A 21,336-nucleotide genomic window follows, 5' to 3' on the forward strand; every position below is an offset into this window, starting at 1 on the left:
ATAAATAATAAACCAATTATTTTAATTAATGCTTTTTCAACAAATCTAATTCTTATTCCAGGTTGGTTCATTCCACGATAGAGGAAGAGATGAAAACTATAGTTCTCTCGTTGAACCGTATATTGAGAAGCATCACCCTAACAAGATTCACTATGCACGCTGGAAAATGCATGCAACGTCAATACTATGTTGCATTTTCGAATAAAATTGAAAATTCAGTAAAAAAAAGTCTCTCTACAGGTTTCTTAAAAGATGGAATTCTGAACGTATCATAAATTGACTAATTATTAAGAAACTTTGGTTTTCTACAAATCAAATTCACACTCTGTGGTTTCATTCCACAATGGAAGAAAATGTGAACGTGAACCACAATCCTAAATAACGTCTATATAATTTTCCTTGAATGAACCTTGCAAAAAAAATATTTTTTTCAGCATGGAATGTACATGTATTATAGTATTTTACAATAGTTTATATGGATAATTTATCACAAAACTTGTATTTTGTTTTTCGAGAAAAATTGCAGAATGGATCATGCTCATATTATGAGGTTCCACTGTTTTCAGAATAATCATCTACTAACACCCAAAATTTGATTAAAAATTTTCCATCAATTTGGTTTGTACTGAGTGATTCTCTGGTAGCTTTATTGGGAAAGTGCCACTCATCCACATTAGGATATTCATTAGATTTATACAAAGCTATACAGTTTTCCAAAAATTCATTCCATACTTCAGTTATTAAAGCAAATTTATCTGTTATGCTATGCTCATATTCTAAACTCGGAACATCAAAACATAGACACTTCATGAAAAAGAAAATTCTGTTTTGTAGTATTGTCTGAAACAAAAACATCAGTACCCAGTCATTAAAGTATCTACGCTCTACTAAAACCAATCAACAATTTCTATCCATTAGTAAGGTAGAGGAGCCCATCTGAACTTTTAAAAATACCAAAATGAAAGCTACGGCACTTTAAGGTTTAATTACATTCAGCTTATTAAGCAAACACGACACTAGCAGAAAACACAAAATTCTTTACTGCATATACATTAGAGACATGTAATCTGTATTATATTAAAAATAATTAAATTAAGATGCATGTCGTTCAGCAAGTGTAACAGTTTAAGTGAACAAATATGCAGCTCACATAGCAACCCTAACTATTACATAAATTATCAAAACAAGATAGAGAACTGTCAATAAAATTCACATATAAGTAAGGATTCAAGGATAAGGCATTTGAAAATGAAAGTATACTAAACCTGTAAGCCCTGCATATGGATGAATTCAATGGAGAACTTCTTGTGGCAAAGCAGCGCTGCCAAGTACTTCAAGGCCTCAAATGCCAAACGGGCATCCTTTGTTTCCCTCACATTTGTGTACTTCATGATCAGCTCCAAAGCATTGTGCTCGAAAACATGGCTGAGGAACTGGTGAGAAATAATTTCAATGTACATTTTTGTTACAAATAACAGTGGTCTTTTTGGAGAAATTGTATCATTCTTTCTTTCACCAATTATTTAATTTTTTTAAATAATGTCCAGATTAACAAATATTAAAAGGGATTATCATTACAAAGGCAGAAATGGTGACAACATAAAGAAAAATGCACACAGGATAATAGCAGCCAATGAGCACATCCCCTCACCTCTTGATACTCTCCCATGGGAGTGAGATAACGCAGGATGAGGATCTCCCGAGTGGAGAGCGTCGGCGGGAAGATCTGCACATTGCCAATCACATATGACTCCATCTCTGCCCACGAGGAGTTGCTGCACTCACCGACTGAGGGTGGGGGATGGGGCAGAGGTGGCTGGAGTGGAGCTGCAGGTGAGCTGACTGTCGTTGGGTGGGTCCATTGGTGTGGTACCAGCGGAGGAGACTCTGGCATGGCAAAGGGACTGGTACCCACCCGACCCAGGGGGGCCTCTGTTGACTTCCTCTTGGCACACAGTGGTTTGGGCAGCACTTCATCCTCCACCCCAGTAATTCCATTCATCATCCTGGCCGTGTCCATTGCAGACTCATCTTCCAGATTAGGCAGGGTACCATGGACAGAACCATTGTGAAATGCTCTCACTGGGCCTGGAATGGATGCCAAAGATCAATTTTGTGGAGGTAGATATCTTCAATAAAAATCACCGGAGTGATTTACATGACAGGGAGGAAATATTTCATTTCTACCAGGCATTTAGATCAATTAAGAGTCAATAAATGATGAGAAAAAGAAAATAAAAAATTGCCTGTTACAATGATGGGACTTGGAGGGGAGACTGGCAAGTGTGTTGGATTAGTATCTGTCACAGTTCATATTTATATCACTTATTTGACACCTGCTGTCAAGCCAAAATTGATTGGCTTGGCAGGACCAGGAGGAGTTAATTCAATTTTGTGTTTCTTTTCAATAGGTATTTCTCTCAATTTATGCTACTATTGTATATAATTTTAATACTATAATAATAATAATTGTATACAATTTTCTACTAAGTTTAAAATTGCAAGAGTTTTTGTCTCTGTTATTATGGAACAGTCCCATCACATCACACCTGAATCTGTAATTTATACTATTGTACATGTTGAAGATTATACACCAAATGCCTTCTGTGTAAATGCACCATTGTACATGATAATTTCAGTTTTCTTATGCATTAAAAAAAGACATACCTGCTTTTTAAATAAAAACCATATTTTTAATAAAGGCCAAATTGGCTGAACGGAAGAAAAAGGTACCCAATCTGAACTGGCAGGGTTTACTGGCAAAATTCTTTCAGCCCTGGATAATGATAAGGTCTCTGTTGACATTTTTATAGATCTGACTCAGACTTTTGATATAGCTGATTATGCCATCCTTTTGGGGAAACTGGAAGAATATTTAATGAGAGGCAAATTTGATGATTGTTAAATGATTGCTTGAACATTTGATTGCATACACTTTTTGCACAATTCTGCATCTGCTAAATTCCCCATGGAAATAAGAAAATATGGACAATGCTTGGCATTTTCAAAAATACTGTAAGCTAACTTATTTGACAATTTTGGAAACAGAATCATGCTTCCAGACCAGGCCTTAGATAATCATGCCATGCAAATGCTTCCAAATTGACCCTGAGCACAGCCCTCACAGCCCTGGCAGCATGGCACAACCTCCTTGACTCACCTTTCCCCTTCTTGGGGGTCAACTTTTTAGAGTCCGGACTTTTGATTCCCCCTCCTTCCTCGACACCACCCTTCACGACACCCTCCCCATTCAGAACTTTAACGTTGTCCGCTCCAAGATGGGCAAATGGCCGAGTGGAGGCCATTGGTTGCCCATGAGGTCCATTTGAGGCCTTCTGCGCCTGGAGGTGGTGCAGCCTCTGCAGCATTAGGGGCACCAACTTTGCATTCTGCTCCCTGCAAACAACAGGCAATTGCCAACAATTAAACATGTTTCCTCTCATTTTAATATAAGTATTGACTATGATCCCAAAACATCCAGCCACACTCCCAATAGTAGCCGTAGTATTTAGGGGAGGCGACCGACAGCTGAGGTCATTTGCGCCATAGGGGATGGACAGGAAGGTTCCCTAATATGAGAGGAGTGGAGTGTATAATTTTAAGTTCTAGGAGTGTACTATTACATATATTGGGCAAACAGAATGAAAATTTAAAGAATAAAGAAGTACAAAACATGTGCTAAGAACAGGAACCCAACATCCGTCTTTGCCAAGCACCTTATTGAACCACAAACATGCCAAAAAAGTGATTTTGAGTCTGTAATTCTCCATTTTGAAAATTAAGGCCATAGACTCAATGCCTCGGAGCAATTGGAAATTTTAAGAAGTGTCCATTGCAAGGATGAACTTTCAAAAGAAATTTCCAATATCTATCACTCTTTCACATCCAGTGCTCCCCATACAGGGTTAACAAACCCTCATCAATAGCCAACAATGAACACCGAAATCTGTACTTCCCTTTCCCTAACATCTATATTTTGACCTATTTTACCTCTCCACCTCTTTTAAGGTAATCTACCAGTAAGTTAGAGTCCGCATCCGCTCCCGGGAAGCTGTGCGAAGTGATCACACTGTTCCTAAACCTGTGCCTGACCAGAATATAATCTAATTGATACCTTTACGAGTCACCTGGCATTTTCCATGTATACCTGTGCCTTTTGTGGTGTCTAAACCAAGTGTTGGTGATGACTAACCCCTGTCTCTTGCAGAATTCAATTGCTTTCCCCCCTCGGCTATTCCTTTTGCCTAAACTGTAGTCCCCAACCTCATCACCATCTCTTCCTTTGTCTACCGTTGCATTCGAATCCCCCATCACCATCAAATGTTTCCCTGCAGGAATACACATGATTATATCCTCATGATCATATATCCTATTGACTTCTTCCTCCTTATGATTGCTCGGTGGTATGCATACCTGAACAATGACCAAGTTCATTGGTTCTGCTTTTATCTCTACTAGTAATGTTCTATCCATTGCTTGTTCTATGTTTACTATGCTTCAGCCTACCTCTTTATTCAATATTATGGCAACCCCTCGTCCCCACCCCTCGTTGGTCTTCTTCTTCTGCATCTTCTGTTCTGCTGCTGCCGGTTTTCCTTTGCAAGGGTTTTCTGAGATGAGGACCACGAAAGCCTGGCCTCTCCCACTGCCGGACATGACACATGGCCGATTGGGTCGATTCCTTTAGTTGCCAGGACTCATATTCTCTATACTGTCCATCACTATATTCTTGGAAATGATAATTTACGTGGTTTCCTATTGCCTTCCTCAATAGTGTTTTTAATGTGACACCATTACTCAATAGCCGCCCCACTGGGGTGAGATGCCTTTGCCGCCACCTCACTGAGGAACAGACTCTGCGCGGACTACCTTTCGTCTGGCTCCTAACCTTCGACCTATATGGCATTGCACCTGCCAGCACAGCTCTAGAAGTCATCGGAGCGCATAAGCCCTTCCACTACATCAAGGTTGTAGTCCATGGGAGGGTTTTTAAAAATATAAAGAGCTAAAAAAAAAAGGATTTACTGTTTTCTTGCACTGATTGAGACAGAAGTAGCCATATCCAAACTAAGTCATTACCTTGACCATAACACAGCTATCTGCCTAAGGAGAGTTTTAAGCAGATATTACTACTGCACATCAAAATTAGGGGTTGACAATCAGCAATTTTCAGCAGAAACCTCTTTTTTTGTCATTGGAAGGATTTAAAGTGGAATATTTTAACACACTGTAACAGTACTACCACATCAGAGGCAATAATCGAGCATCAATCACCTCCGCAATCTCAACGTAAAGCAAGTATTTACTCCACATAAACAATAAAAATTATTAAGTAACATTTTGAAACATAATGAAATGCATGTTTTTACCAAAGGATTCAGTACTACTATTTCAACTAAATATGTTTTGGAGAACTGCATGTAAAATTATGCATAAATTACTTCACTAAATGAACAGAAAAAATCAGTCTTGGATTAGCCAATGCATCAATATGCATGTTGAGAAAAATTACCTGAAATTGGCAGCTATGTCCTGTACTTCCATTGCTGATGCTAACAAGCCAGTTGCATAGCTCTGTAACGGTTCAATCGACTTCTCTGCCCATGAAAATAAGCGCAGAATAAGGCCTTCCATTTCCTGCTAGGGACAAACACAAAAAGAAAATTGATTTAGTAATGAAAATGGAATCATAATACTATAATAATAATAACCATCATTACCAAGGACAGGATACAATCAACCAGAGGTCAATTGTACATGATGTTAAGCACATCAATGATAGTCACAAAGCATACTGAGCTATGTAGAAAAAACACACTGCACAGCAATATGTAAAAATTACATCACACTACATATAAGTAAATAATAGTTCACAAAAAGATTATACTACAGAGTATTAAGTATTCTTTCATAGAATTTAACATCTACTTTAGAGGGTATTCCATAAATTTTACTTCAAAGCCACCAAAACTTTCAATCTTTAACCCAATGATCAGCTGATGGGCTAATGCAAGACACTAAGGGTGAGCTAACGGCATCAAAATTCCTCAATCTACTTTATCCAACAACACAATATTTAACTTTACTCTTATTACAAGTCAACACAAAAATGTACCTGGAAAACTGCTGATGCTTCTAATCCTGGCATAATATCCAAAGCAAGGCGGCATACACTGATATTCAACTGTCTTGAGTCTCTCTCTGGTAAACCAAGTCGCTCCCAATAGTTATCTCGCAAATAGTCATTCACCAACTGGAAAACATACGAAAAATATTATACAGTGAAACCTCATCCAGCAAGTATAATATGTGCCAGAATCATGCTCATAAAGCTAAACATTTTTCTAAGATAGCAATATGAGCTCTTGAAGCCTTAGGTCAACGCTAGAGCTGAGAAATTATCATTTAATACTGATCACTACAGGGGCTATAGAAATAACAATACATCATACCAATATCAACCAAGTAATTAAAAAGGAAAATTAAAGAAAATCCTAATGTCTTGTGAACAATTGCTTATAAAAATACAGGAATTGTCAATATCATTGAAATTTAGATGAAATATAAATTCGATGAACTTTCCATAAAAAACAAATGTTTCCATAAAAAATACTGGAATATACAAATTAAAAAGATATAACTTGTTATGAAAATGACTATAAAAAAAAGCTCAAATGAGAAAAATGAGTTTTATTGGAAACTTGCTTTTTAATTGCATGCATAAAGTACTCCAGGTTAAATAAAATTAATCTTTGTAATTCCTTATTCAATTCAGCATAATGTTGAAATGAAAGCTACATGAATCGTTCAAAACAAAGAATTGACCAAAAGTAACAGTGGTTAAACAACAACATTGCATTCATTTAGATATAACATTAACCAGCTGATTTATGAGCTGTTAATCATGTTTATTCGTTCCTGAAAGAAATGTTTGGGACATACAGAATGTGCATGGAATATGTCACATTACTGACCACACATTATTATTATAAGGTATTCTACTGGTTAAGGTAGGTTTTTGGATGGACACAACTACCACATAAATATTTTGTGACTCTTAACAAAACACAAAATCCAGCAACCTATTCTACATCAGGTCCCTCTTCATCTCTGTGAACTTCCTTCCCCCCTTTATCCTGTCCAACATCCCTATCCTGTTCCTTCCCTTTCCTCATTTGCCAAACATTCTCCCGTCTATTACAGTTTTCAGTATCCCACTGCCAATCGAAATGCCTTTCATCCATTTTTCCTGCTTCCATAGGATTTCTCTCAACAAACTCCTCTCCTTGCCCACCATACCTAGTACTTCTTCATTTATTTTTCTTTTGGTCCATTTCACCTTCTCCATCCTTCTCCACACCCACATTTCAAAAGCCTTCCATCTACTTCTATCATCCTGCTATCCTTATCATAGTCTCACATATATGTATCCCTAAAAATGTTCGCAATAAAAACTGAAGAGAGAGGATGCATTTCTCCTCTAAAGATGGAAGGTTCTAATTTTTCTTTGGTGAGGATTAAACTGGGAAATATTTTCTCATTGTTAATGAGACCTAAGGTCAAAACCAAATTATCTATGCACCATTTACTGATGCAGTCAATGTTTCCCTGCATTTGAAGAGGTTAGGTGAGTTGTGTCACCTGCATGCATATACAATGACCTACTTGACAAAATATTAGGGGCAACGTTTATGTACCGAAGGAAAAACAGGGGACACAATTTAAGATAGTAATATTGACAACAAATTTTAACTGTACGGTACACAAATTTAGATTTTTAATCTAAATATATGGATAAATAAGGTAAAAGTACACAAAGTATCATAGGCTAGGTCCAATCTGGGTGTCAATTTCTGCAATTTTTTTAGATAAAAAAATTAATTGCTTTGAAAAAAAAAATATTTTACGTGCAGATGGCTCTCTCTGGTTCTCTTAATTCTGAATCTCAGAATTGAGATTTCATTTCGTTCGCTTTGGCATTCATGAGGAGCAACAATTAAACTGTTGCATTCTTTCTCTGGCAGTTATATCGTTTACAAGCATATATCATGATTCACGCTGATACTTCTTGCATTGTAAAGAGCTGCTGCAAAATTTTTTGTCTCAGTTTATTTCTTTAAATATGAACTTTAAAAGGGCATTATTTTTTAGACACACTGCTACTGCAAAATTTGACCCAACTGCAACTTCACTTTAACAGCTGTCATCCTCCTCACACTTAACAGTGAATCCCACACTCTCTTTCTATCCTAAGCCACTGTATCTGCAACAACTCTGATATACCCTAAATATATTCCTGTCAAGCATTCAGGCCTCTCCATCAAACATGGTTATCCCCCCCCCAAGCACAAAAAGTCCTACAACGTATATGAACCACTAAAATAACCAATCAGAAAAAAAAACACTCCATTTGTACAACAAACTTTCCTGTCATGTAATCCCTAGGGGAGTTTTACTCCGTCCACTCCAACAACAAAACCATTGTCAGCCTCTGTGCCAAATGCCCCTCTTATGACATTTAAATATCCAGTAAATCTTTCAAAGTCATCCTGCGCGATAGAAACTCCCAGAAACAGCATAAAACCTCCATCTAACAGTCACCACAGAAGTCTTGAGAATAACCTTTACTTTAGTGTTAAGTAAGTCATGCAAATACTCAAACTCACCCACAAAAACTTCTTGACTACACTGTTTTGGTCAATAAAAGATTGTGACCACTGCTTCATATTTAGCTGTTTTCACTTGCAAAGTTACACACTAAGAAAAAGTACTCCCTTTTTTCTCATTAAAAATGAGAAAACATTTCCCAGTTTCATCCTCACCCAAAGACAAATTATAACCTTCAGTCTTTAGAGAAGAAATGCATCCTTTCTCTTCAGTTTTTATGGCGAACATTTTTAGGGATACATATATGTGAGACTATCGTGAGAAACGTCAAAAAAATAAGCTCGTAAGTTGCAACAGGACGCAACCTCCTGATTGGCAATATTACGGCTCTCAGTTCATAATGCATTTATTCTCAGTCAACTGAAAAATGGAATTCCGAGGCACTCATAATTTCATTCGCCTCATATGTGGCAAAAATTGGCAGTTAGCATCCTAAGTAAGGTGTAAGGGCAAGCAGAGGGTCAATTACAAATATCTTCCTTACCCTAGGATGCCATGGACTTTTACAAGTACCAAAGCCTTCAAACCTTTGGTGGAAAATAAAATGAATAGAAATAAAACTAAACCAACGATTCGAAAACCTCAAATGAATGCCACTGCCGTTGCTACATTGGCAAGTTTGCGACAATTTTCTGAGCTATACAAAACTAGCATCCATATTAATGTGTAAACCTTGCTTTTCCTTAGCATATTAATTGAAGATGTGCATTGTAAACATTACTTCACCTACCACAATGCTACATTTAATGTCCCAGCAACTCCATAAATTTTCAATGTCACTTGGGGCATCTGTTACCATCATCAGAATACTGTGAGTGCTTCAAAACCAAGAGCTGACAATATTTATGGTTAAATACCTTATTCATGAAAAGATCTCTTCGAAAGAGGACTTTTAGGATCTGCCCCAGGGAACAGGATGGATCGGCTCTTGAAGGATGTCGATCATCGAATGGATCTGGATCCATCTTCATATAACTTTCTGTTTCAGCTTCGATAATCTCCGCCAACCTATTAAATACAAATATATACAGAGACTGCACATTGAAAGTTCAAAAGTTTCAGTTAACGTGGCATTTTAAAATTCACTATTATTACATTCTGCACGACTAACCGACAGAATTATTTTAATCAGCCTGGCGTTAAAATGTGAAATTCTGCAACAATAAAAGCATTACTGTGGAAAAACGCCGGAAAACTCAGTAATACACCACATAAACGCTAGAAATGCACATATGATATAATACATATCCACATTATGCATGAAGTTAAGCAGCTTTAATGCCCAACAAGTACCAAAAATACAGCACCGGAAAAGTAAAATTATTCAAGAGTGATGAGCAATAAAAATTCGTGTGAACTTCAGTAAGAACCTATAAGTGATCGTAGGCACACCTTGAAGTTTCATTCGAATACTTTCCTGGATAGCAATCAGGGTGGTCTTGTTTTACGCATTCAAAGAAAAGTTCAAAGTAGTTACAAGGGTGGTTTTTAACTATGATCCGTATAAAGTTCCCCGAATCAAAAATACAGCAAGAAGAGAGAAATATACCTTGTGAGAGTTGGAACCGGATCATACCCGGCCTGTTGATGCTCTTCAACCCATTTTTGGAGAATGTGTATTGCTTCTGTCAACGCTGGATGCTGTTGTGTTATTTCCATTCTAGAACAATAACCTTCTTCAAGTAGAAGAACAATGAAAAATAATGCGTAGTGGTCGTTTAATGCTTTCGGATAAATGACTTTACACCAAAACACGTCAAAGCAAGCACTTTCATCGCAAAACAGTGAATAATGTCAGCATTAAGTTAATCATGCAGACGAAACACCGAAAACGTATTCAGATAACGAAATTAATTCATAGATTTTAAGGTCACCATGGAACAATTGACAACAGTTTGAATCAGATAACCCTTTCCGAAGTTAAAAAGAATTCAAGTTAGTAGTGTTGTTACGAAATGTAAACACATATTACTGCTTACATTAAGTCGCTGTACTATACGGAAAATTGTCCAGGAAGGTCGCATGTGCGGGAATAACAGAAGAGTAACGACACAAACAGTATTAATGCCACTTTACCAAGGTGTATTTTTAATATATGGCTCGACTAAAAGAAAACTCCCAAAAAATAAATACATACACAAAATTATTAGCAAATACATTTAGTGAAAAAATTTTCCATTGAAACTTATTTCAATGGACATCAATTGTATATCTCATCATCTCCGAACATGTACTCTGGTGACAAAATTTAGAAGCGGATAATACGCGCATCGTTAATTGCGTAAAAAGAGCATGACGAAAATCGCGAATTTAAAATATTTTTGAACGTATGGTTAGTGGAAATTGTTCCTCTGGATATTCCAGGATACATTCATTGAAATTTGAACTTCCTTCATTAATGATGGTGTAATTTTAAAGCGCCACTTATTAATCTCATGAAGTTAACACGTTCCCCTTATAATGAGTCAAGGACTTGCTCCTAGCAAAAGCACTGTATATCTTTCGAATATTCCGTTCTCGTTGACGAATAATGATTTGCACAAAATATTCGAAAAGTATGGGACGGTCGTTAAGTGAGTTTAAATTCTATGCTATTTTTTTCTTTTATGTATATTAGATGTGTATTTTCGCTGCCTTTTTACGTTGTGAAGAATGTTTCTATTGCGCACAGTTAAGGATATTGTAAATATAGACATCATACCGCGCGAAATACCTCTAAGTCGTAGTCCTGAGAGGATCATTCTCGTAAATTACCGATCACAGTTTATTTTCGTAATTAAGAGTATGTTCCAACTATTCTAAAGTAATTTATTCTAGTTTCATGTTTCTCATTTCAGGGTTACAGTCGTGAAAGATAAAGTAACACGGAAGAGTAAAGGTGTGGCTTTCATATTGTTCCTCCAAAAGGAAGACGCGCAAAAATGTGCTCAAACCGTAAACAACAAGGAAGTGAGTACCAATACTGGACGTAAGATTTTTCGGTATATTTATGTGTTTAATGACAACCTGTGTCATGACGATGATTTTAATGTATTATTTTTTATCTAAATAGATGTTTGGGCGAAAACTCAAATGTAGTATCGCTCGTGATAACGGCAGAGCGTCAGAATTCATTCGAAGAAAGTCATATCCTGATAAAAGTCGATGTTATGAATGTGGAGAAGTTGATGGCCACTTGAGCTACGAATGCCCCAAAAATGCTCTTGGCACGAGACCGCCACCACCAAAGAAGAAAAAGAAAAAACAATATGATGACAATGAAGATGACCAGTTCTTAGACGATGACTCTGATGACTGTATGCCGAAAAAAATGCAATGTAAGCCCACGAAGTTAGAAAATGATGAACCCCAAGAAAACGAGCCGGACGAGCCTGATTTGGAAACTCTCAGTGCTGCCATTAAGCTAGAGGTAATGTAGCCATAATTTCGGTACATACTGTAATCTTGAATAGCAAATTTAACATCCTGCATCTATTTCAGCAAGAGCAAGCCGAATTGGAAGATTACCGACGGAAGGTGGCTACTGGAAACTATGATGATTTAACATCACATTCTGATCGAAAGAAAAAAATTCGACCCAGTGCATACTTCAGTGATGAAGAGGATTTTAGTGATTAACCAGTAGGTACTAAGTATGAAGTTGAACTTGGTAGATATTTTTGCGTGCTGTTTAATTTTTGGTAGTAGTATTTGCATAAGTGATCTAATATCTATCATAATCCGAGGCATGCCGGCTTCTATTGTTGGGAATGCCCCTTGAGGTACCCTCAGCTCCACCTAAGTTGTGATTTCTTGGGTACGAGAGCTTCTTGGGAAACCATAACAACATAGGGTAAGGAACACCCCCCTACCCTGATTAGCGAATGTCACACCGCCAGGTTTAGTATTGGGTGAACTAGGTTTAATGTTAATTGCTCCTGGTAGGGCCACCCATGTCAGATAGGTCAAAGGATAGGAGCCAGATGAAAGGTAGTTTGTGCATCAATCTGGTCCTCAGTGAGGCAGCTGCAAAGGCATCTGACCCCAGTGGGGTGGCCATTGAGTGATGAAGTCACGTTTAAAACACTATTGAGGAAGGAAAATAGGAAGGCACATCATTTGTTCATCCCATGATTTTTGTGATGGACAGTATTGACAAAATGAGCCCTAGCAACCACGGGATTCAGCTCGATCACCAGTGTCATGCCTAGGAGTGGTGAAGGTTTTCATGGTCATCTCATCAAATCCTTGCGTAGATTAACCTGCAGCATAAGGACAGCAGGTGTAGAAAAGGACCAAATTAGTAAGGATCGAGACTTGGAATGTTAAGACAATGTTGAGGGCAGGAAAATTGGAGAATATAAAGTGAGAAATTGAAAGAGGAAATATAAATGTTTTATGTCTATGCATGGTCAGATGGAAGGATATTGGGGATTACTGGAGTGATAATAATAGAGTCTTATGCAGCAGGAGGGACAAGGGGTCGCATTGATATTAGATAAAAGGTAGGGAAAACATTGGTTAACATAGAGCAAGCAACGGATAGAATATTACTAGTAGAGGTAACAGCAGAACCGATGAGCCTTGTCATTTTTCTGGTATACCTACCACCAACCAATCATAGGGAGGAAGAAGTTTATTGGGTATATGATCAGTTAGATGACATAATCATGGGTGTTCCAGGAGGAAAACATCTGATAGTGATGGGGGATATGAATGAATGAAATGATAGGTGAAGGAAGTGATGGTGGTGAGTTGGGGGACTACAGTTTAGAAACAAGGAATGACTGTGCGGAGAAAGCAGTTAAGTTCTGTAGGATATGGGGGTTAATCATCACCAACACTTTGTTTAGATGCCACAAAAGGCATAGGTATGCTTCGAAAATGCCTGGGGATTTCAGGTAGACTGTTTCATTATTAGGCTCAGATTTAGGAACAACATGGTTAATTTGCAGTTTCCCAGAAGTGGATGTGGATTTAAACAATAATTAATGAGAATGAAGTGTAGTACCGATTTAAAAAGAAAAAACAGATGAGGCAGTTTAGGTAATGGGATTTGGAAGTATTAACTGAAATGACCAGAAAGGAGTATCGGCAGGCTTTAGAAAAAATTATGAGTAAGGAAAAAAAGCTTGGATACTATGGAGGAAAATGGCCACTATCAAAAAAGGGATTTCAGAAGCCCCAAAAAATCTCTGGGAATAATACATTGGAAAAGAATGAGGAAACCAAGGATTACAGACAAGATGATTAGAAGGACAGACGAAGGAAGGAAATGGAAGATTTATAAACACTGAGTTAGGTCGAAGGTAGTATAAAGAGTTTAATAATAAATTGAGGCATGAAACAAATAGGGTGAAAGAAATGGACAATGCAGTGCAAATGTAAGGAATACCTATTATTCATTAACTAATGTTTGGTAACCTAACACCACCTGCCATGTGCCCTCATTGTAGTTTCTGTAGTAAGACGTAAGTGTATTGCTTAGTGATTATTATGTTTCAAAATAACTGCTTTGTTTTCAGGTACTTCATCTGATATTGAAAAGACAGTTATACTCAACAAACCCCAAAAGTGTTTAATTGTGATGGATGAGCTAGAGGAGGATGATGAACTTTCAAGGAAATACTATGATCATATGAAAATGGGACAGTGGAGTGAAAGGGTAAGTGGAGGACTCGCAGATTGGGGAGGCTTTTCAAGTTGAAGAGTGACCATTGTCCCAGAATTTTCTGACCTTGTGAGTTCTTCAAATGAAAAACGTTCTGGTGGCAACAAACCTTTGGAATTGAGCATTGCAGAACTTGTCCCACCAAACTCCTGTGATACGAAAAGCAATTACTTTGTTCTGCCAAGCAGATCTTGTGATCCTTGGGATTTGCTACCCCTGAAAAAGAAATGAAAAGAGGGACACATTGGAGGGAAAGGGGCAAGTGGAGGACTTGCAGATTGGGTAGGGTGTTCAAGTTGAAGAGAGGCCACTGTCAAGTGCCAGTAAATCACTGAAGAAATGCAAGAGTGAGGAGGGAAGGCATTACTTATTTGCCTCAGCAATCTGTAAGGTAATAGCTCATGGTGACACCACATATTCCACATCAATGAGACCGCAGGCAAATACCTCAATACAATAGGATTATAAGCATTGATTTAGCATTTTTGTGACTTTTTTCAATTTACCACTCTCCTAGAATAATATTCATCCCCCCACAATACATTACAATGGTTAAGGATGTGAAGTTGTCAAGGAATTCAGCAATTAATGTATACATATAGAAAGAAGTCTGGGAAATGAAGATTTAATCAATTTGTTAGTGTTTTTGAATTCTCAAATCTTAAGCAGTCTTGTCTCAAATGCTTGCTGCACATTAATCTGTGTGGTCCAGCCAATAGAGTGGCCAGCAATCGTTAAATGCTTGAAAACTGGGAATGGGAAAAACCTAGAATTGAGCAGGAGAATAGCAGGATTTAAAATAAATAGGTTGTGGAAAGCATGAAGGGCAATAGCTTATCTATTTACTTCACTTGCATTCAATGTATACGGCTACTCCAGTGATGTTTTAAATACCATTACCTTTCAATGTGTTATGTAATCAGCAAGAAGGTAAAGAATATTGCAACACATCTGTGTTCATTGAAGGAGCATTCTTGGATTTAATTGTTGCTAACAGAATGTCCAACGAAAAAACAATTGCCTTCTTATCCTGCTGTGTAGCAATCATTAGATACTTCTTTGGGTTAGGATACCACTGTAGACAAAATCTCCTTGACGTGAATGGTTTCTTACACTGACACCAAGTGTGTATTGACATTCTTCTGTATTGTTAAGTAGGTGTAGAATATTTCCTGATTAATAAAAAGGATTTCATACTCTTGCATCATTCTGATTTTAAACAGATAATGCTCAAATAGATTCATTTAAATCATCAAAAAATGAGGAAATCAAGTCTCTTTACCATGAATAGGTATTTTATGTGAGCCATCATATTTTTAAAAAATGTATCAACTAATTATCTGTTAGCAATAACTGTTCGTTTTGGCTTCTATATTCCTTCCATTTTATATTTGCATGGTTATTATCTGATTTTTGCGGAGGAATTGAATTATTTTTCTGTAGTTGTAGTTCATTCATAGCACTTTCTAGTAGTATCTTTAACATCTTTTTCCATTCGATATTGTCCAATGCCTCTATAAGTCTACAAATACTACAAATAATGATGGCTTGTTCATGCATATCATTTTTTCGGCCATTGCACTCAAGCTGAGTATTGCCTCCTTCTCTTCTCAGTTTTTCCTGAATCCAAATTGGTGGTTTTCTTTGAGGATTTTTTATTTCTTTCCTTCTATTCTTTGACCAAATGTAGTGGTAAGTATTTTTGACATTAGACATCTGGCTCAATGTTTTGTGTTCTCTGCATTTATCACTTTGTTGTCCGACCAATGTGAAATCGTACTTATTAACTTTTTCAATCGCTTCATCACTTATTTCACTGATAATTAAAGTTTCCTTAATGCAACTCCTCGTATATTTCTTACAGGTTTTACTTAATTTTTTAAAATTATAATTACTTATTCTCACCAGATTATCGGGATACAAAACAACAATAGTTCAGTTGCTGTTGATACAAGGCATGTTAATGATAAATCGCAACGTACATAGAAATATGTAAAATGAAGAACCTACATACACAGCGATATGTGAAAAGTACATTGTACCAAACAGAAAATAAAATGGTTTCTGGTGTAACATGGTGGAAATCCATCGTGATGAGAGAAGACAAATGGCCGTTATCTGAAGATGTTACCCTGTAATGAAACTTAGGTAACAAATAAAAGTTTTTTATGCAAAAAGGCCAAGTAGACTTCTCCGAAACATGTAAAAATTTATAACAGGTCATACTACTAAGCATTCTTTCACAGAATAGAACACCTCTTTTGCTGGTATGCTGTTAGTTTCACTTAAAACTAACAAGACTTTCACTTTTTTTCAAAGATTTGAGTTGAATTATTAAATAATTTTATGCCCATTTCCTTGGGTCTACCTTTTTAAGATTTAGTTCGTATACATTTGTAATGTATATATATATATATATATGTATGTATATAAAATTTTTACTCTTGTGACCCGTTCGATTCCGCCTTCCCCACCTTTATTGTGTTCGTCCTTTATGTGTGTTCCTATCCCTTTTCCTTATATGTTTCTATATAAATGAGCATTTATTCGCCGTTTGGCGGGATTTCGTGTTTGAATATATATATATATATATATACACACACATATATATATATATATATATATATATATATATATATATATATATATATATATATATATACATATATATAAACACACATATATATATATATATATATATATATATATATATATATACATATACATATATATAAAGTCCTTGAAAATTGGCAGGGAAGGTAATATCATATGGATTCCCAGAGACAATCCTCACTGCTATTTTTTGTGGCCTAAAAACATTCTGTGATAAGTAAGAATATCTCCTGAATACTGGGGATTGAGATGGTGCTGTGGCTACGGTACTGGCTTCCCACCCAGAGGGCCCGGGTTCAAATCCCGGCGGTGTTGAATATTTTTCAGAGGTATCTCGATCCCTACTTGAGGTGCTTTGTGGAGGGCACTTTGAGTGAGTACGCCATCCGTCGGATGGGACGTTAAGCTGCAGACCCCTTGGCGCCTTTCGTAAAGAGTAGGCTAATGCTGATGCCGGGTTTCTCTCCACCCTGCATCCTTTCCTGTCTATTGTATATGGCGCAAATAACCTCAGCTGTCAGTCACCTCCCCTAAATACTACTATTACTAAGGAATGCATTAATAAGGTATGGATAGAATTTGCTTTGCTTAATATCCAATATCGCTGTTGTGGTAGTTGTATGTCTAAGTTGTCGCCAAAGATAGCATGTGGAGCTCAGCTTGTTACAAAGAGATATACACCTGTAATATGATCTTCCCAATTTTGAGCTTAGTTGGAATTCTAAGAATTCTTGTCTGTAGAACCAGTTTGTCTGATAAATTTTTGGATATAAGGTTATTTTTATCATATGCATATATAATTGGTTTCACTCCAGAAATACTAGTCATAGATAACAGCAGGTCATCAATGTATATCAGAAAAAGACATTGTCCTTAGGTGGACTGCTGAGGAACACCTAAAGATGTACTGCGAACTTCAGAGGTGTATTTGATCCCATCCACCACATGGGTGACTACTTGAAAATGCTGTGTCCGCTAAGATTTTAGTCATTATAGTGGGACTCCTCAGATTTCATATCGTTCCTGTTTTGCTAGGGTCGAGGCATGGTTATTAGCATGATCAATGCTTTTGAGGAGTCAAAAAAGAGAAGTAATACCTCCTGTTTCTGTTTGTTATCCAAAGAATTTAGAATTATGCCAAGTGCTTCATGCATTGCAAATAAGGTGAATCTTCCTTTCCTAAACCCATGTTGGATTACAGAAAGCATATTGAACTTCTCGAGATATGCATAGCATTATTTGTGATTACATTACCTTTTCAAAAATTTTGAAAAAGCATTTTGGGTCAGCCTGTAGTTTCTAAAGTCATCAAAACGACCACTGTCTTTGTTAACTGGTATACTTTTAGATATTTTTAAGGGGGATTGTTTGAGTGATTCATTAATGAGATATAATTGGGGTGCCTTAATAACATCAAAACAATAGAAAGGAGCTTTCCCAGGGATTTTGTCTGGACCAGCACCTTTGTTGTGAAGTTTGGTAATATTCTTCAGCTTTGGCTCAGTGCACCGGTTTATAAAAAAATGAAGTTATAGTATTTAGATTTGGTATAGACATGGATCCAAGATAAGTAACTCCTCTTTTTGGCCCAAAAATTTAACTTTAGCTGCTATGATAGGTTATTATTCTAAAGTTTCATAAAAGCCTTCAGTTTTATTTACAGTACTTTACAGCCCTTAAGATAGACTTTTGTTGCCTGAAAAGATGCTTTCAAATCAGCCTGTGACCTATGAGCCCCAGGCACACGAGTGTACGTTTTACCTATAACCGCAAGCTGATATACCAGACAAATACTTATTATTGAGTGTATTTTCCAGCATCAGGCATAGAAAATGATTGCCTTGATTACAAATTTCAATTAATTCACTGTTTTGAGTCAGTAATAAACAGAGTTTTAATATTTCATTGAAAGTAGTTCCAAAAAGTTCCCAAATCAATCACAAATTAATACAATGTGGCAAATTTAGTTTCATCTCGCGTGTGGTGCTGCCACGAAACGTAATACATGTTGGGCTAATGTAGATTCCTCCTCCTGCTGATAATGCATTGTATCTCTCCCAATAAACTACATGCATTCTTCAACCTTTAGTAGTACGTGAGTAACGTTGGGCCATACAAAATGTTGCTTTTCATACAAATTTTGATAATATCAAAATAATAATGGAGGTTGTTTCCGGGCCTGTACATTTCGGTCACCTCCTAAAGTAAGTTGTCTCAAAGGCAGAATTTGGTGTTATTTATGCGACATGTACTTTTGCTTTGCTTTAAGAAAATAATTTAAAATAAAAATCAATAGTAAATCGTGAAATCGATGGCTATGTACGGTATTGAAATGTAATCTTATGAATAAACTCTAACAAAATTTTTATTAGTGGGAGCCTTAAGTTGATTATCTTTTTTGAAATAATCATACACTGTTTTAGCAATTTATGAACGCAGAGAGACATGGCTAGCCAATGTTTTTGAAGGTTTTAACAAAACCTTTCTGCAAATAAAATATATTTTCCTTAAACTTAGAAAATGTTCCTTGTCCTCCTTGCTACATGAATTTTAGTGAGCAACAGTATGGAAAAAATCCTAACTCTTCAAATAACCATCACATAAAATTTTAATATGATAATCACCTCATGGGGTCTTAATAGAGAAGATTGTCATATAATATTGCATTTGAACTTGAATTTGTGGATTGCATTTCAGAATATGGAAAAAGGGCTGCTGAAAGACGTTTTGCCATGCTGATGTCAAATATCTGGGATGTTACGATGAATAAATATTGACAAGTGTATAGCTGCTCGTTTTTTTAATTTAACGACTTCATTTTCTGCATATTTAAGTTTTAACATCAAAATGCATAATTTTTTCCTGTCTGATCCAAGTAGTAATTCAATCCAATAATAATTCTAAACTCAAAATCAGAGAGCATCTTATTACTTAAGAAGTACATTATTTCTCACGTTCCATGAAACAATATACCTTGTGCAGCATATAGCTATCCATTTTAAAGTCTGAGGCAATCTTTAGAAGATGATTTTAATATTTTTGGTTTATCCCAAAACAAGTGCATTGAAATGTACAAAGATTTCCCCATAGAATATGTAAAATGTAAGCTATGATAAAGATATGGAGAAAAATATGACTTTCCTTATAATAAAAAAAACTTCAAATAGCATTAACCTTGAAATCTGCTTACCTGAAATATATTTTTGCCTTCCAGGAGGTTAACTTGAAAGCAGAGAAGTACGAAATGAAGAAAAAAATACCAAAAGAAAAATTTGATCCATCAGCCATTTATAAGGTGAAGGACTGTTTTTAAGATGCACATGGAAAATTTTTGTATAGAGTCCCTGGAATGAGTTGAGTGATTAAAATGATTCTTGTAGCAATGTGTGAATTTAATTTTCCAAAAGGTGAGTTTTCTTGTAGACTGAAAATTCATCAATTGTATTAGTTTATAAACTTAATATTTTCTGATGTACCATACTTCCTGGCCAATAACACACATTTTTCAGGCAGAGATGTTGGTGCCTTTATTTCAAATTTTGATGGCACTGTTTTGAGCCAGCAGCAAGCAATAGAGCTTTTATTAAAGTAGATTCTATTGCAGAATGAATTCATGAGCTTCACAATTTCAACGGTTTATTTAACACAAGCGATAAATATATTTTAAGCCAGTAAAATCCCCTTGGACCCTGGTTGAATGGATTAATTAAGCTCCACAAGACAAATGAACCTCTTAAGGCTGATAATATCTAGCTTGTTATCTCTAGCATCCAATAGTCTTTTTTAAGACTTACATAGAATTTCTATATTTTTATTTATTTCTATATATTTCTAATAAAAGAAGTTTTAGGTATCATTGCAAAGTTGCTCTGAAAATTAATACTAACCATACATAAATGAATGAAATAATTGATCTCCCTTAACTTTGCCTGAGCCAAAACTGCTTCCTATGCAACAATAATTAATAGGACCAAAAGGACTAGCAATCGGATCCCATTTGTCACCTCTTCTTACTGAAATGTTTATGGACAAATTTAAAACTAAACAATTTAATTCAGGCCATGATATGTTAAATCACTTGTGCTATTGGTACAGATTAGTCAATGATGTCCTTTGTTGCTGGACAGGCACAACCAGACAACTCCATTTATTATATAAACTCATTCAACCATAGAATCAACTTCACCAAGGATTCAAAACATAGTCAAAGTGAATGATTTTTATGCGCTGAGTGTTGGATTATGTACACTTAGCGGGTGACTCCGTTAAAAGTTACTGTCATGGCATCTCCCACAGTTTCTAGGAATTTCACAGTAGAAAACATTCCATCGTCTCGACTTAATGATTCAACTGATTAAATGTAAGAATTCATTTGAAATTTATTTCAAATGCCCCACCACAGATTA

The 21,336-nt window shown here is 36.3% G+C and overlaps 2 protein-coding genes across 4 annotated transcripts in view; one reads left to right on the forward strand and one right to left on the reverse strand.

Moving 5' to 3' along the window:
* mahj (LisH and WD40 domain-containing protein mahjong) overlaps positions 1–10,708 on the reverse strand; it is a 74,179-nt gene extending 63,471 nt beyond the window's left edge. Inside the window, exons 1-8 of the mRNA XM_071593963.1 lie at positions 10,647–10,708; positions 10,217–10,343; positions 9,525–9,675; positions 6,116–6,253; positions 5,513–5,637; positions 3,161–3,396; positions 1,652–2,088; positions 1,266–1,433 (exon numbers count right to left, since the gene is read on the reverse strand). Coding sequence (XP_071450064.1) covers positions 1,266–1,433; positions 1,652–2,088; positions 3,161–3,396; positions 5,513–5,637; positions 6,116–6,253; positions 9,525–9,675; positions 10,217–10,326 — 1,365 coding nt within the window. The 5' untranslated portion in view covers positions 10,327–10,343; positions 10,647–10,708. The remainder of the gene's footprint in view (positions 1–1,265; positions 1,434–1,651; positions 2,089–3,160; positions 3,397–5,512; positions 5,638–6,115; positions 6,254–9,524; positions 9,676–10,216; positions 10,344–10,646) is intronic.
* A 237-nt stretch (positions 10,709–10,945) lies between these two features.
* Positions 10,946–20,412, forward strand: LOC139695340 (zinc finger CCHC-type and RNA-binding motif-containing protein 1-like). Of its 3 annotated transcripts, none has more exons than XM_071594049.1 (6): positions 10,946–11,240; positions 11,505–11,616; positions 11,720–12,076; positions 12,148–12,288; positions 14,172–14,708; positions 20,145–20,412. In XM_071594049.1, the coding sequence occupies exons 1-4, from the start codon at positions 11,128–11,130 to the stop codon at positions 12,283–12,285; spliced, it is 720 nt and encodes a 239-aa protein (XP_071450150.1). In that variant the 5' UTR covers positions 10,946–11,127; the 3' UTR covers positions 12,286–12,288; positions 14,172–14,708; positions 20,145–20,412. The 3 variants fall into 3 exon arrangements, with proteins under 3 accessions (XP_071450150.1, XP_071450153.1, XP_071450151.1); XM_071594052.1 differs by having other exon boundaries at positions 14,172–14,311; XM_071594050.1 differs by lacking the exon at positions 20,145–20,412 and adding an exon at positions 15,932–16,010.
* Positions 20,413–21,336: the final 924 nt, after the last annotated feature.

This window comes from Hetaerina americana, unplaced genomic scaffold (genome assembly GCF_022747635.1).
Source record: "Hetaerina americana unplaced genomic scaffold, ioHetAmer1.1.p SCAF_6, whole genome shotgun sequence".
NCBI lineage: Eukaryota > Metazoa > Arthropoda > Insecta > Odonata > Calopterygidae > Hetaerina > Hetaerina americana.

Coding starts and splice junctions, on each gene's coding strand:
- LOC139695340 (XM_071594049.1), top strand. CDS start 11,128: ATGAGTCAAGGACTTGCTCCTAGCAAAAGCACTGTATATCTTTCGAAT. Junction 11,241..11,504: donor AAGTATGGGACGGTCGTTAA/GTGAGTTTAAAT, acceptor TTCTCATTTCAG/GGTTACAGTCGTGAAAGATA. Junction 12,077..12,147: donor GTGCTGCCATTAAGCTAGAG/GTAATGTAGCCA, acceptor CATCTATTTCAG/CAAGAGCAAGCCGAATTGGA.